The sequence below is a fragment of the Micromys minutus genome, assembly GCF_963924665.1.
Source record: "Micromys minutus genome assembly, chromosome: 3".
Classification (NCBI taxonomy): Eukaryota; Metazoa; Chordata; class Mammalia; order Rodentia; family Muridae; genus Micromys; species Micromys minutus.
Genome location: NC_137972.1, coordinates 37,533,398 through 37,547,414, shown reverse-complemented (window position 1 = coordinate 37,547,414; position 14,017 = coordinate 37,533,398). Strand labels below are relative to the sequence as shown.

The 14,017-nt window shown below is 43.6% G+C and overlaps 1 protein-coding gene across 14 annotated transcripts in view; it reads left to right on the top strand.

Moving 5' to 3' along the window:
* ITPR1 (inositol 1,4,5-trisphosphate receptor type 1) overlaps positions 1-9,674 on the top strand; it is a 313,259-nt gene extending 303,585 nt beyond the window's left edge. For all 14 annotated transcript variants that reach the window (XM_080913792.1, XM_080913793.1, XM_080913799.1 and 11 more), the window contains 2 exons: positions 1,053-1,214; positions 8,259-9,674. In XM_080913792.1, coding sequence (XP_080769918.1) covers positions 1,053-1,214; positions 8,259-8,345 — 249 coding nt within the window. In that variant the 3' untranslated portion in view covers positions 8,346-9,674. The remainder of the gene's footprint in view (positions 1-1,052; positions 1,215-8,258) is intronic.
* The last annotated feature ends 4,343 nt before the right edge of the window (positions 9,675-14,017 follow it).

Genomic DNA, 14,017 nt, shown 5'->3' with positions numbered 1-14,017 from the left:
TGAACGGCCCTACCTTGTATAGTGTCATCTGTCCCACTGAAGCCTGGAAGAAGATGGGGTGCCTTCCATAAGCTTACTCACAAACTGGAAATGTATTGAGGAGCCCGTGCCTCATCTTCAGTCTATTAACAATCCCTTTGCCCAAGCAAATTCATATGTCTGTTCTTTAAAAATGCCAGAACAGGTGAGAACTTAATACATTTCCCCTCCACCCCAACCCCGTGTAACCCCTTCTAAATACAGCACAGTATGAGGTACCTACAGTGGTCAAAGCCTTAGAGACAGAGGGAACATCAAGGGGCACTTAAAGGGGAGGGGGTTTCACTTGAGTAAAATGAAATATTCTGGTGTAGGGTATGCAGCAGTGTGAATGTATTCAGTGCCCTTGAGTTCTAACATAAAAACTACTAAAGCTTGTTACTCGTATTTTGCCCCAATCTGAAACAACGCTTGTCAGTCATGTAATTTGGCAAAGACAGAAGCTATAATAATAAAGACTCAAGCCAAAGTGACAATGTCCACTGTTTAGTTAGGAACTTAAACCGGAAGCCTACTTTCCCCTTACATTCAGTTTACAGCAGTTTCCTTTTCTGGGAATTAAGTGTTTGTTACAGGTTCTCTAGGCTAGGGAGATGCTCAGTCAGTGAAGCGCTCGCCACACAAGCAGACCTGGGTGTGGATCTCCAGAACCCACTTAAGTCAGACAAGGGGGCACATAATAAGGGGAGATCCCTGGAGTTTGCTGGCCAGTGAGTCTGGCCAAGTTGGGGAGCTCAAAACTAATTAAGTGGCCCAAGCAAAGTAGTGTACACCTCTATTCTCAATATTTGTGAGTCAGAGGCAGCCAGAGATCTCTGTGGGTTCAAGACCAGCCTGATCTACATACTTTTGGGCCTGTCAGTAGCACATAATGAGAACTTCTTCAAAAAAAAAAATCTATGTGGAGCAAACGAGGAAGACTGATGCCAGCCATGGGAGGATGGTGTAAAAAGATGGCTCTTCTTGTTTCCACCCTTAGAAGTAACTCCCTCTGTTTCCCATTGCAAATCTAGGAAAGAAACCTCGATTGGTTTCCCAGGATGCGAGCCATGTCCCTGGTCAGCAGCGACTCAGAAGGGGAACAGAACGAGCTGAGGAACCTGCAGGAGAAGCTGGAGTCCACCATGAAGCTGGTCACCAATCTTTCCGGTCAGCTGTCAGAACTAAAGGACCAGGTAAAGGGCCAAACCCCTTGCCCATCCCCCACCATCCCCCAGCCTGTGCTCACTGTCTCCCATCCCGCTCTGATGGAAAGGCAGGCAGCACCCATGCGACACTGATGAAGCGTCTCACTTCCATACAGGGGACTAGGGGTCAGAAGACAGACTCACCTCCTCACAGTCACTGCTTTGGCTGCCCTTACCCTACCCGTGGTGTGGATATGTTACTGTATCTGTGCTATTAAGGGTGTGGTCTCAATATGTAAACGATCTCAGTGTAGCACTGGGGGACAAAGATGACCGACACTACTTAAAGCTTTTGGGACTTGACTCACTAATGGGAGAGTGTGTGCTTAGATCTACCTTAGCTTCTTAGGCCGTGACTTCTCAAGCGTTCACAGACATTTTAAAACTTAGCAGCCCCAGAGAAACTGCAAGTTCTGGGGAGCCTTTCTAGTCATCCGAGAAACACAGCCCCCACGCTGCCCCTTGAAGGGAGTTGAAAAGCGGTGACAGATTTACACTAACCTAGCTCACTGTCCTCCACCCACAGCTCTTTGATGCCTTATGAACACAGCAGTTACCAGACACTTGCATAGTGATAGGGCCACTTTGGGTCAAGGACTTGAACCAGGGATGGAGAGAAGTTTCCCAGGGATAGCCACATGCTAACAGGTACAGCTCAGCTTCATACGGTTCTGAGGGCATTTCAATGGGCAGAGACAGCACAGTAGGTACTGGACAAGCCTGCCCTGGAGGTAAGCAGTGAGGTATACCCACAGGTGACTTGTTATTTTCATGTACTTCAAAACTAGAGAAGAGCTGGCTTGCAGTAAACACTTCTCACAGACAGTTGAAAGAGCATTTTTAATAATTTGGCTTTCAATTATATTTCTTTTCCTGCTGAATTTTGCTCATCTGTGCCCTAAGATAGCATTTGGCCTCAAGTTCTTTCCTTTCAAATATACCAAGATACAAATAATAAAAGACCAGTGAGAAAGGTCTTATCGATGAAAGCCATCTGTAGCCCAGGGCTTGACAGCCACCTGAGATGAGCAATAACCTAAATAAGAAAACTGATGAAGATATAGATTGCTTTGCTTATTAACTGCCCATCCTGCTGTGAGACGTTTAACGGGTGTTTCACAGGACAAGCAGACTCATGAATACATCAGGGGCTGTCTGCCTCTGTCCCTCCAGCCCCTGAGAGGCTGGTGAACTTCACAGCCTAGCAAGCTTTTCTCTCCCATCTGAAATAGCTATGGCATCAAGAAGTTCAGTCCAATTACACGTTTTAAATTAGGTACAAAAAACAATTCTTGGACTCTGATCCAAGACACTTTAAACACAGGCGCTACCCGTGACGCCAGTGTCATTTTTCAGAGTGTTCACCTGAACTTCCTGCCTAGGGTATCAGGACTGCTACTGCTGAGGCCTCCTGGCTCTACCATGTCCCTGACCCTCATCTGAGTTCCTCGTGACTATTTATCACTATCCCCTTCTCCAGCTCTATTGATATGAACAATTGGGTGTCTCCAGTTTCTTAAAATACATCAGAAATTAAACCATTAAGTTTTTGAGTGTTCTGTGGGGGTAAAAACCAAGGCAGCCCTTCCCTTCGGGTTCTTTTGAAATCCCTGTCTATGCAATACCCAGAGCCCCACTTCATAGACCAGTGAACTTGACCTTGGTGTGAGTTGGCCTGAGGAAAGACAGCAGGTGTAGGGAAATACTCAGGAAAACATGGGCCATCTTTCCAGTTCCCTGGTTTTTTTGAGTGAGAAAGTCAAGGGGCACTGCACACTCCTAGGAAACGCATCCCACAATACAGCACGGCTGGGGTTGTGAAGCCCTCCCCCCCCCCCAGTGTTGGCCTGCTTTGAGTAGGTTTGTTTGGTACTCAGTTTGCCTTCTACGATAAACTTAAATTGTTTTTTGCTTTCTTCCTCTCTCCCTCCCTCCTTCCCTCCCTCCCTCCTTCCTCTCTTTCTTTCTCTTTCTTTCTTAAAAGGAGAAGAACCTTACTGTTTCATGGGACTGAGAATGCATCCACTGTTCCACTGCCATATGTGCTTGTGCGCACACACACACACATATACACACACAAGTTGTGCACAGCTTTTGTAAACTCGGACCAGGGTAGAGCTATATCTATTGAGCTAAAACTTGACTAAGAGTCATGAAGTCACCTTAGATCCTGGATGGTTTTCACAGTTCGATTCACAGCCCTTTTTACTTTTTTTTTTTTTTTTTCAGTTTCAGGTTGGCAGTTGGAACCACTCTTTAGAAAGCCCTCGCCTCTGAGGGATTCTGAAAATGAACTTTTTTTTTTTTCTTGGAAAGTGTTCTAGGCTACAAGGAAGCTTGGAAAAGTAATAGCACATTTTGAAGTTCTTTTACCAAAATTGAAGTACTCAAGTTTCAACATGCTAAGAAACACAGGGAGGAAAAAAAAAGCCACTGTTGCTTGGGGGGTGGGGTTATTTAATGCAAAAGGAGGTAGCAATTGCTTCCTTAGTGAGTCTTAACAAACCTTTGCCTCATCTCTGATCCAACTTGACTAGGACTGCATGTTATTCAGTTTGGAGTTAAGAGAATTTTAAACATTTTTAAGCTGTTGTGTATCAGAACTCGAGGTGGCATGTTACAGATCTGGTTTTGGTCATTGCAAGGATTCCTGCCCACAAAAGGCAACAAAACGGATTAAGACCTAAAAGCCCCACAAATGCTTCAAGAACAAGAAAGTCTGTCACAGACACTTTTACTACAGCCATGATAGACGGCCATTCACTGGGAAACCCAAAAACTTGCTTCATCCCTTGGCTGTACTGTGACCCGGAAACCAGCAATGGAGACACGGTCGTCTAAGTGTGAACGACTTTAGGTTTCACTCCTTGCTGTGCTTGAGGCCTTTGGATGCCGTTTTTCTAAACTACCAACTAGAGGTGCCGTCCTTGTGAGGATATTAGTGAAAATGTGATTCGGGGTGTCATCACTCCATTGAGAGCCGTTGCTTAGGATTGCTACTCTAAGTACTAAGTGATGCATCTCATCTCCCAGTTTCCCCTCCCAAGAGATTCTGAACACTAAATGTGATTCTCTTACATCCTTATTCCAAGGAGGAAGACTAATGTAAGAACTTCATAATTTCTTTTTGCATGTTTCCTACATAATGCAAAAGAGCAAATACTAAGCAAAAGGTTAATTTTCTTGGAAATGTGACTGGCTTCCTAAGGGACAGTGCCTCTTACCTGTTATGCCAGGAATGTTAAGAAGTGCCTGAACATCTCAGTTACATTAGCATGTTGCCTTTCCCGTGAAAGAGAGCCGAGTGCCTTCTAGGACTCCATGGTTAGCGAGGAACAAAGAGAAGGAGTGAATGGAGCCCCATGGAACACAAAGGAGGCTGGCCCAACAGCGGTGGCTTAGAGTGAGAAAGGAGTGTAGCTTCTGAATCACACAAGGAGGTGGCTTCTGGGCTGGCAGAGAACCACAGTAGGGGCCTTCCTGGAAAGGAAGCCGCATGAGCAAATGCATGACAGTGCATGGCACGCTCAAGGAATGGCTGCACATCCCTCACTTCCAACACTCAGGAGTCACGGTTTGCCACACAGCACTAGATATCAGGGACACGAGGGCAAAGGGCCTAGCATCTGCCTTCTAGAACTAGCTGTCTCCTCGCCAGGACTTACAATCAGGTGAATTCCATTAAGCAAAGTATGCTACAGAGGTCTGAAGCTGTTTCTGTGGGAATGGACAAAGAGGGGGTGACAAGTTCCTCACAGTGAGCTTACGGGAAAGGCTGCGGCCATTGCCCCCAAGACCTTCTCAGGGTTGTTTGTGCATGGTTCAGAGTCTGAGAAAGCTGGCCAGTGAGATAGGATTTAGCACCCTTGTTTCAGGTTCTTTGGTTTTGGAGTTTTGGTTATTGTTTTGTTTTTACTTCTAAGCATTTGGGGTTTGTCATTTAAGTCTGACTGACTCTGCAGAACAGGAAGGAATTCTGGTTACTAGACCCTGCTGGCTATTTGGAATCTCAGTAACCAGGATGTTTTTCCGTGTGTAATTAGAAGCTTTTCAGAGAGAATTAAGATCTATTGTAAGCCAGAATAAGATTTGTACTCTGGCAGTGAGCCTCTCCCCTATGCTGGCTTTTTCTCACGTCATGATCACCCAAGCTGGGTCTTGTGTTCTAGTGCAAGGTCTTTGTGATGTTGCTTCTGTCTGATTTATATCTGTATCTGTAGCTATATCTCTATTGACAAGAGGCAGAAGGCAGCACAGAGATGTTCGAGCTAGTTTCTGCGTTTATGTAGCACAGCTCTGCTTCCTGCCCGTCTTCAACCGAGTGGAGATTCTAACACCGTTGACTATTCTACAGTGGCTCAGTTACTTCACTATAAATCTGATGGGGACTTTGATCTGTCAGTTCTGTTTTGGTTGTCTGTTGTTATCACTTGACACAGTGATGGGAACACATGGTGAGTGGTGTCCTGCGGGAAGATAGCCAGATAAACTGTATCGGGAGAAGTCTGGACAGACAGGCAGGGCAGTGGCAAAGCTAAGTGTACAATCCCATTGGCCTTGCTTCCTTTTAAGTCAGATTTAGTACTTTGCTGTTTTATGGCTTTTGTTTTTTGTTTTCGTTTTGTCTCTCCCACCCCACCCCCCTTAACTCCCTTGTAGTTGTTTCTGATCACCAATTCTTCTAGTGGGAGGGTTATGGCTTCCTCCTGTCTAAGAGGCTATGGTTGATTCAGATCCCACAGTCAAATAGTGCGATACTGTATTCCCAGCTAGAGAGAATCTTTTCCAAGACCTTTCTTCATAGTAAGAAAAAGGAAGTCCAGGAATAGAGAAAAACATGCTCAAAATGTACACATCCAGCTCTTTAAAAACAACCCTGCAACATCTTCAACACCCAGGAAATCATTAGAAATACATGTTCCTAGGCCTCCACAGCAGACCTGGTAGCTCAGATTCTGTTTGTGGTCCCCTTTGTCTATATAGATTCTAGTGTTTTTGTTGGGTGGTTATGGTGCTGAACCATTTATGAACCATTCTGTGGAAGCAATCGAAGTCAGATAGGTCTGTACTGGGTACTTGACGTGATAGCATTCAGAATCACACTAGCCTACAGCACTATGGACCTCATTGGTTTATGAGGGAGGGAATATGATTTGCCAACAAGCTTTAAAGAAGCAAATGGAAAGGAAGAGCAGGACCATGGGGGAGGGAGCCATTGATGGCTCTGAGTGAAACCGAAGACCCACTTGCTAAAAGGCAGAAAGCCTCACGAGTGGTGAGTTTAAGACAGAGAATGAGTGACTTACTGAGCAGCGAGGAGGCCAGTGCACACAACAGTTTATCTCTGGTACCAGCAGTTACTGAAAACATTACAGAGAAGGTTGTAAGGGCCAGCTTTGAGCTGCAAGGTCTTACTTAGCAGCTCCATATGGACATTTTAGGAAAGAACCCTTTCATAGAGGGTGAGTATGCCAAGATTTCTAAACCTGTTTAAATACTTGAGATTATGAAGAAATGATTCCTCACAAGATTGCATGTCTAGACAGCAGTTGATGGGAGCAACCTATCTGAACTACCTGAGCTACCTGTCTAAACTGTCAATCATTCAGATGAGCATGTAACTGACAGGTTAACGGAACAATGAGTGTATTCCATGTGTCATGTGAACATCTCCTTCCTCAGATGAACCTGGGAATGTCAACTTTGGAGGCTGGCTAGAATATGTTCATTCAGTTCCTTACCAAAATCTTCACTTAAAACTTCCAAGTGCAGGTGTTCAGTCTTTGTACATCTTTTTGTCTACATTATAAGCAAAGAAAGCATTTCCATCTGAGTGTAAGAAAATGGTATCTCTTGGTTTAAACAGCAAAGTGCTCTACTTTGAGAAAGCAGAATATAACTGTTTTAAAGTTCAGTTCAGAGTAACTGTACCAGGTATGGACCAGCACGATTAGTTCGGGCGAGAACTGAAACCTAGGTACCCTGAATGTGACATGATGCCCAGACATCTGCATCTACTCTCATTTACGTACGTCCTCAGCTTTCCACCCGACACACGGGAATCACCTTCGTCACATGAGCTAATGCACAACGTGGCAGAAATTAGATAACATTTAACGTTGCTGTCTGATTTTAAAGTCTTTTGTTTTTTTACTGTTCTACTTTTAAACCTTGTGCTCTTGGCACATCGTAGTTAACTTGTGGGCCTCACGTTCAGAGTAGTCCTGAGAATGCTGAGAAAACTCTTATTGCAGAGAACTGAGTTGTAAAATACCCAGGAGAGAACTAGAGACCCAGAATGAGAGCTCAACCCAGCACCCAGAAGAAAACCAACCTCTTGCTCTGGGCTGAGAGTATACTTCTCATGGGGACCCACACTGACTCATGTTCTGTCCTGATGTGACCCAAAATCTAGTGCATGCTCTCAGCACTGGTGGCCAGAGTGCTGTTTTATAGCCTTTAGTTATCCTGGACCTTGCAGGAGTGAGGACCCATCAGCTTTCCTAGAAGAGCCAGGTAACTTTTTTCTTACCTCAAAGAATCACTGAGCAGAGGAACCCAAGAGCCCTTGAAGAATGTGGACACAAAGTCTCATACCCAGGGATTCTAAAAACACTGCTTTTCTGAACAATGTAACACAACATAATCATAGTGGGCTGCCATTTTCCAATGAGTCTCTACATCACTTGGAAATGGTTTTTAGAAATGACCTAGAAGCTGTGCTTCATCTGTCTTTTGTTTCTCTGTGAAACAAGTAGCAAGCAGTACTTCTGAATGTCACCCTGCATGATGAGGCCACAGAATTCCCCATCTGCGGAGAAGGATGCCTTTGTTGAAACTGTGTGTGTGTGCACGTGTGTGTGTGTGTGTGTGCGTGTGTGTGCGTGTGCGTGTGTGTGTGCCACGGTACACTATTTGTAGAAAGTGGGTTTCAGAATAACCCATAACCACAGAGGTAAATCTATGGTTCAGTGTGTGACCTGACGCACAGGAAGTGTCTGAGTGCAATGATGAAACTTTTTAACTTTCCAGATGACAGAACAGCGGAAGCAGAAACAAAGAATTGGCCTTCTAGGACATCCTCCTCACATGAACGTCAACCCACAGCAGCCAGCCTAAGCAAATGAGACGGAGGGACTGGACGCAACCCTCCTTAAGTTATTGTCAGCGTGGGTATGGCTCGTTGGTTCCGATTTGCCCACTGAGGTTACATGTACGATCAGTACATTTGTAAATACTCGGTTTTGTATTGTATGTATATGATTGCTTCTCAGAGGTTTGGACTTTCGTATTGTAATTAGCTCTGTTGGCATGGTGACTTGTCACTCCTGCCAAAAATATTAAAAATGCCTTTTTTGGAAGGACTACAGAAAGTACCTGATTTGCACTTGAACCAGATTATAGATTTAAAAGTATATGACATGTATTTTGTATTTAAAACTAGAATAGCCAGTATTTATGTTTTTTACAAAACTGTGCAATACAAATTATACAATCACCATAACTTTGTAAACTCCTGAGTGTCCTAAAGGAGTGCGCATCTTTGAAGCTGATATGTTAATACTTAATGTAATAAATGGTTAAATATCAAATGATGCTGCTGCTGCCAAAATTATATTAATAGTGAGTTTCTGGCCCCAGGGCAATTTTGTACCTTGTAATTATCCTAAGGTGATGCTGTTTCTCGTTGCTAATGGCATTAGTGCCCCTGTATCCTAGTGATAACTCCAGGTCTGTGAACCAACATTCAAACAACATTCATTTTGAGAAAAGCAACTTTAGTTTCAAGGATAATTTTAAGCTTCAGAATTAATCATTTAAGAGAGCCATGCTAGAGGCTCACACTTTAGCTTGAAAGGAATCGAATTAAATTTTTTAAAGGGAACTTTTTACATGACGTTTGGGATAACAGCATATTGCTGACCAATCACTGTCATCTCCCGGGTGAGTTTTCATGTCACGTTATAGTCAAATGAATTAGCTGATGGTTTCTAGGTTTTCTTCATCTGAACCAACATGATGCAATAGGTAAGAAGTTATTATGCACATATATATATATGTATATATATATATATATATATATATATATATACACATACATCCGTCCATACATACATACATACACACATCCATATAAGACAAAGTAGGAGCTATCCCTTAGGATGCATAGCTGCCCCCTTAGGGTACATAGCTGAACACTGACAATGCTGTTCTTCTGAAAGAGCCACGTTTGGGTTTTATTTCTCTGTCACATGATTTCTTTTCTGGATGAGTGCAAAGTATAACAGGAAGTGCTTTCTACCTGTTGCCTTGTTTTGTACCTAGGTCTCGTTTTACTAGACCATCTCTGCACAAAAGTCGAAAAAATGAACCGTAAGCAGAGCTCTGAAGCAAGTCAAGTTTGTAAATGCATACCTAAAAATATTTAATAAATGATGCAGAATATTACCTGGTGACTGGCTGGTGGCTTTCATTTGGCATTTCCTTGTGGCTCGAGAGCAATTCCGGGGTTAGATTTTTCTCCCCATTGGGACTGAGTTAAACTACACTTAAAAACTGATTTGGTTACCAGATTAATTCAGGAAATGCTGACCTGAATTTAAAAAACAAAACAATTGTTCATATTCCAAGAAAAATCAGTGAAACAAATATCGGAGGGAACTTCATACAGAATTTATTCTCCTCAGTGACTGGGTGGCACCAGGCTGTCAAAGGCCCTGGCATGACAAAGTCCAGGGTGCCCTGTGTAGTGTGGAGAACTTTGACTTGGCATCCCCCAGGTAGAGGAAATATCATGAACATTGAAATGTGTTGTTGTCCACTCCCCGAGGATCACAATTCTGTCACAGCCCATTATGATGTTTGTTTTATTCTAGGCTCATTCTTCTATCCAAATAGAGAAAACGTGTTCCTTCCTGAAGCAAGGCTGGCTCTGGCTGCTCTTTTTGGTGCCTATTTACTGTGCTTTGGTAAACAGGACTAATTTTCACCCAGCTCAGAGAACTGGGTCAGGGTTAAATCCATATTAACGGGTAGTTTCATCACTGTCACTTTACTATATAAACTGGGTAACTTAAACAATGTTCCATCAATTTAAAAATTTCCACCATAAGGAAAGCCTTCGAGAGACACGTGCTTTTTGTCTAAAACCAAAATGGCGCCTGTACTCAATCCCATAATACTGTGTGACCAGCAAGGACCTGTTCTTTGCCCTGGGCTTAGTCTTTGATGTCCCGAGCCATCCAGTACGGCACGGTTGGCTGTTTATGCTGTGTCTCTCTCTCCACGTCCTATCTAGTTCACTGGAAACTTCTGCACTGACATGTTTAGGTGGCAGCTTTTACAGGTTTGTCGTGTCTCATTTGAATCCTGTCACCAAAGATATAAATCTTCATTCAGTTTGCCAGCTTCAGCAGAAAATAATTGAAACTGGAATGTCACTCCGCCTTACACGCAGCAGGTCCTACCCTGGGAATGTGGGCGTCAACGCCAAAGCTAGTGTAGTGTAGCTAAAACAGAATCTGCAGGTAACTCTCCCAGGGCCTCTGAGAGGGCCCTGGTAACACTGCCTCCTCCACACACCACCTTTTTCTGCACCTTTATTTCAGGGATTGAGAGCCAAGTCATCTTCAGAATTATCTCTCCCCATCCTCCATGAAGAAGTCGTATTTCCAGGCTAAGCGTTAGGTATGACAGTCCAGTGCCCATGTGCAAGAAAGCCTTTGTGACTTTATTTGCTCAAATGTTTGCCACTATACCAAATCAAGTTTTGTTTTGGGTGTTGGTTGGTCGGTTTTGAGACAGGGTCTCAGTTAAAAGACAGCAAGCCCAGTCTACCAAACCACAGAGCAGTAATGAGCCTTAAAAAGCTGAGCCCTGGAGCCTTCAACAGGGAAAGTAACTTCCTGAGCACTGGCTCAAAAATAAACAGACGCCTCCTGACTTCTGCCAAGACAGCTAGCTCTTCCCAAGTCAGGTGCTGCCTGCCTTCCAGAACAGGGCTAGCCTAGTGTAGCAGTCATCCCCTTCCCAACCCATCCCTGCGTGGCAAACACTACCCACTGATCTTTCTTTTCAAATCTCTTTCATAAGAGAGTCTATAAGCTAGAAAGCACTAAATGGGAATACTGTATCAGGACTGAAAACCCTGTGGCAAAGATAAGCAACAGGTACACTCTGAACATATCTGCCTCCCACACCGAGAGATCTCGTACAATACCTCTCTCTTCCTTAGCCACATCTTTCAAAAGGGCAGCCAATCTCAATCAAGGCAGCTCCTTCCGGATGACAGTACTCATTGCTGTCCCATCCTGTCCCAGAAGTCAAATGTTTAGCTAAATCCACTTAAGTCTAGTTCACTGATCACTTGTTAACATTCAACGGGGATGTCGGAAAACCCCCATAAAGATTTCAATTTTACAGAAAGTACCCAAAATTCCACTGATTTTGCATCACAAAGTAGTGGTTAAAGTACTGTTTTGAGTAAAACGCACTGTGTGTGGTTTTTGTGGGTGGCTTTAGCTAAGAATGACTATCAGACCTCAATTACCTGGCAGGAGAGAGCTCTGACAGCAATTATAATTAAGACAATTATGATCACAACAAACACCTTTCCACCCTTAGCAATAGAATGAAGCCATGTGTAGCATCCCAAGGCCAATCCAGAAACATAACCAGCCTTCAAATCAACACCCCAAACCTACCAACATGGAGAATTTAAAAGACAACACTGGGTTGTATATGTCACTTCTCATACTACAGGACAAATGGCCTTTAATGCTGGACTTCTGAATTCATTTACTAAAACAAGTCTCTAGATTACTGGAGGTATGACTGGGGGTTGGGGGTGGGAATAGCAAGCAGGCAACCTAAAATGCTTTTAAGGTCATGACACCCCACTGTGAAAGAGAACCCTAACACCTAGAAGTGAAACTGCATCTTCCTCCCAGCCTGGAAAGAAAAAAGAAAGCTCAAAACCACCACAGAGCAAGAAGATGGAGCCCGAGAAAACCCCTAAGGTGAATTCTGAACAACAAAGAGTCCCACAACAGGCGTTGGTGATGCAGGAACCACTGGTGGAAAGAATTCGCCAGCACTTTTGTAATCACCCAGAATAAAAGAGGGAGAGAGATGGGTCGGGCCCATTTCAGTAGAACTTTAGACAACACAACACAAACAACTGCACAATCCAGGAATGGAACCTACTCAGTGCTGAATAGTTTCAAGCATACGCTTATGGGATCTCAGAAGTCTCCCCAGAAGCCTTCTGTGGGAGATGTCTGGAAGATTTGGTGTTGACACTGGACAAGATGCCTGGGACACACAAGGCCAACAGTGGTTCACAACATGTCATGGTGCTATGGCCCTTTAATACAGTTTCTCATGTTGTGGTGACCCCAACTGTAAAATTACTTTCATTGCTACTTTATAACTGTAATCCTGTTGCTGTTATGAATCATAGTGTAAATATTTTTGTTTTCTAGTGGTCTTAGGTGACCCCTGAGAAAGAGTTGTTCAACCTCCTGCCCCCAAAGGGGTCATAACCCACAGATTGAGAACTACTGGCTTGGGGAGTGAAGGGTTTTCTGATCTCCACAGGGTTCATGGTAGAATAAAAACAGGGTCCTTGACAATGAGAATCTTTGTGCTACCTCGACCACCTACATGTTTGGACTCTGAGAAAGTTAGTCATTTCAATTTTTAATTCTTCCCATCCTAAGAGTAGAGCACTCTTTCCACTTCCTCCCACAGGAGGTAATGGGCGCTGTGATGCTCTGCGCACACCAAGGGTCCTCCTGGTGCGCTCCATCCATATTTCCCATTCCTGTGCCTGACATTTTCTTCTCACACCTACCCACAATCTCAGCTAACGATTGCACAACCAAGCTGCTTTCCGTTCCTACTAAACTGCTCTGCTGTTGTTACTGTGGATCTTAAATCTTTATGTATTCACATGACATGTTTGGGTCACATCCAGTCATTTTTATTTTAACTATGTTGTAACTATCAGTTTGAACTGAATAATTCATTAAAAAAAAACTTAGTCATACAGCTCCCAATTTTCAGATAATCACTTTCCTATTTGTGATCACTGTTAAATTTAAAATCTTGAGTTTTGTTTTTGAAAAATGTCTGAAGATATTTAACATCTGAGACCATGGATTTCCTTAACTTATAAACCTCCCAACTTTGTTAATGATACAGTTCCTCTTGCATCTGAATCATCTACAATTTCACTGTCTTTCACTTAACATTTAAATGTAAAGTCTGTGCCAGATTGCATGTAACTGTGGAGACCCAGAGCTTCCCTTAACAGTTTCAAGGAGCCTAAGGAAGTTGCTCACACTCCCTCAATGAACCTTCCCACTCCAGATCCTAAATCCTGATTCCTGTGCTGTTTTCTGTCCCTACTCGCCATTCCCCTCTTACTCCACTCCACCCATTGTCTGCACATGGCTCTCCTTCCTTCAGTATCAGTGACAGACTGGAAAGTGGAAAATGGCTGTGTAGTAAGAGAAGAGAACAAAGAACGGGAAACCTGTGAAAACAGAAGGAGAGTCCCCTCCCTTCCTTCCTGGCCACTAGAATAACAAGTTCTCAGCCATTTGTATTTGTCCACCATCTTGTCCGATAAGAACAAAACAAACAAAAGTCCCTTCTTTCAGGTCCCTCAAAAAAGATATCCATGTTAAAAAGATGACATGGATTTAATTTAACAGAACTCTGGGGCTGATATTCAAGGCCAACTACCTCCCTTCATTGACCATAGACTGTGAACTAGGCATACTCCA